This window comes from Ailuropoda melanoleuca, chromosome 7 (genome assembly GCF_002007445.2).
Source record: "Ailuropoda melanoleuca isolate Jingjing chromosome 7, ASM200744v2, whole genome shotgun sequence".
NCBI lineage: Eukaryota > Metazoa > Chordata > Mammalia > Carnivora > Ursidae > Ailuropoda > Ailuropoda melanoleuca.
In genome coordinates this window covers 41,057,345-41,059,165 of record NC_048224.1, presented here as the reverse complement: position 1 = coordinate 41,059,165, position 1,821 = coordinate 41,057,345, and the positions used below count along the sequence as shown (strand labels likewise).

Here is a 1,821-nt window from a genome sequence, read left to right as displayed (position 1 = left end):
TACCTAGAGATGGAATTGCTGGCTGGTATGGTAACTCTATGCTTATCCTTTTGAGGAATTACCAAACTGTTTTCAAAATGGCTTTACCGTTATACACTACTTTCAGCAGTGTACGAGAGTTCCAACTTTTCCACATCCTTGCTAATGCTTTTTATTGTCTATCTTCTATTTTATGGTCATCCTAGCAGGTGTGGAGTGGGATCTCATTGTAGTTTTTATTTATAATTCCCTAAAACATATATTCTTTGGAGAAATGCCTATTCACATCCTTTGCCTATTGGTTTATCTTCAATTGAGTTGTCTTTTTATTTTTTTTTTAGTAATCTCTGCACCCAGTGTGGGGAATGAACTCACAACCCGAAATCAAGAGTTGCACAATCCACCAACTGAGCCAGCCAGGTACCCCTGTCTTCTTAGTGTTAAGTTGTAGAGTTCTTTATATATTCTGGATACAAGTCAGTTATCAGATACATGATTATCTTATGATTTGCAAATATGTTCTTCCATCTTGTGGGCTGCCTTTTCAATTTCTTGATAGTGTTTTTTGAAGCATACAGTTTAAGAATTTTTTTTGGAATATGGAAATTGATCACTATCCTGTTTTCATCATCAAAACTTATGATGGTGGTGTTTTCTTCTTGCCTTTGTACAAGGCCAAGAGAGACACTGGCTACTTTGACAACCATAAGTGAACTCCAGGAACGTCACCTACAGCATGACCTTTGTGATCAAAGCCAGCAATCAGAACTTCATCATTTTCCTCACTAAAATTCAAACAACCATCATTGAGTACAAAGGCTGTGATTTTCTTGCCATTCTTGATCAGTTGGACCCTGACATGCTTCCTGATGGCAGAATCTGTCTGTTTGGCTTCTCTCCCTACTTTTTCCAGCACGATTCCCTTTGTATGGAAGGTGCCTCCAAAAGGGCTGGCCTTCAAGGCTGTGCCCAAATGGGCTTTCTTGTACTGTATCATGCCACTTCTGATCTCGTCGGTGGCCACAGAGCTTCCTAGCCGTACAAACACCTTGACACTTGCCCATCCTGCCAGCACCATGGGCCTGACAAAAGAGGAAGTTTTAAATTTTGAGAACATTTATGATTTTTCCCCTTTGGTTGTTTGAGCTTTAGAGGTCATATCTAAGAAAACAATGTTTAATTTAAAAATCACAGCAATTCAAACTTAGTTTTCTTTTAAGAGTTTTATAATTTTAGCCCCTGTTTTACCTTTGATTCACTTTCTGGAGTAGATCTATACGGTATGAAGTAGGGCTCCAACTTTATTCTCATGGATGTGGATAGACAGTCATTCCTGTATCATTTATTGAAAAGACTATTCTTTCCTCATTGAAGTTTCTTGGCACCTTATGGGAAATCAGTTGACCATAGGTGTATGGGTTTATTTCTGGAAGCTCAAATTTTTTTTAAGGTTGTATTTATTTATTTATTTGTCAGAGAGAGAGAGAGCCCAAGCAAGGGGAGCAGCAGGCAGATGGAGAGGGAGAGAGCTCCCTGCTCAGCCAGGGAGCCTGACGTGGGACTTGATCCCAGGACCCTTGGATCATAACCTGAGCCAAAGGCAGATACTTAACTGACTGAGCCACCCAGGCACCCTTGGACTCTCAATTCTATACCACTGATCTATATGTCTCTCCTTATGCCATTTCCACAATGTCTTGATTACTGCAGCTTTGTACTAAGTTTTAAAATTGGAAAGTTGGAGTCTTCCAACTTTGTTTTTCCTTTACAGTGTTGTTTTGCCTATTCTTAGCCCCTTGTATTTTCATGTGAATTTTAAGATCAGCTTGTGAATTTCTGAAG

At 39.4% G+C, this 1,821-nt stretch overlaps 1 protein-coding gene across 1 annotated transcript; it reads right to left on the bottom strand.

Moving 5' to 3' along the window:
• Positions 1-522: 522 nt before the first annotated feature.
• LOC109489068 (40S ribosomal protein S23-like) lies at positions 523-976 on the bottom strand. Its single transcript, XM_034664364.1, has one exon. The coding sequence runs from the start codon at positions 974-976 to the stop codon at positions 671-673; it is 306 nt and encodes a 101-aa protein (XP_034520255.1). The 3' UTR covers positions 523-670.
• Positions 977-1,821: the final 845 nt, after the last annotated feature.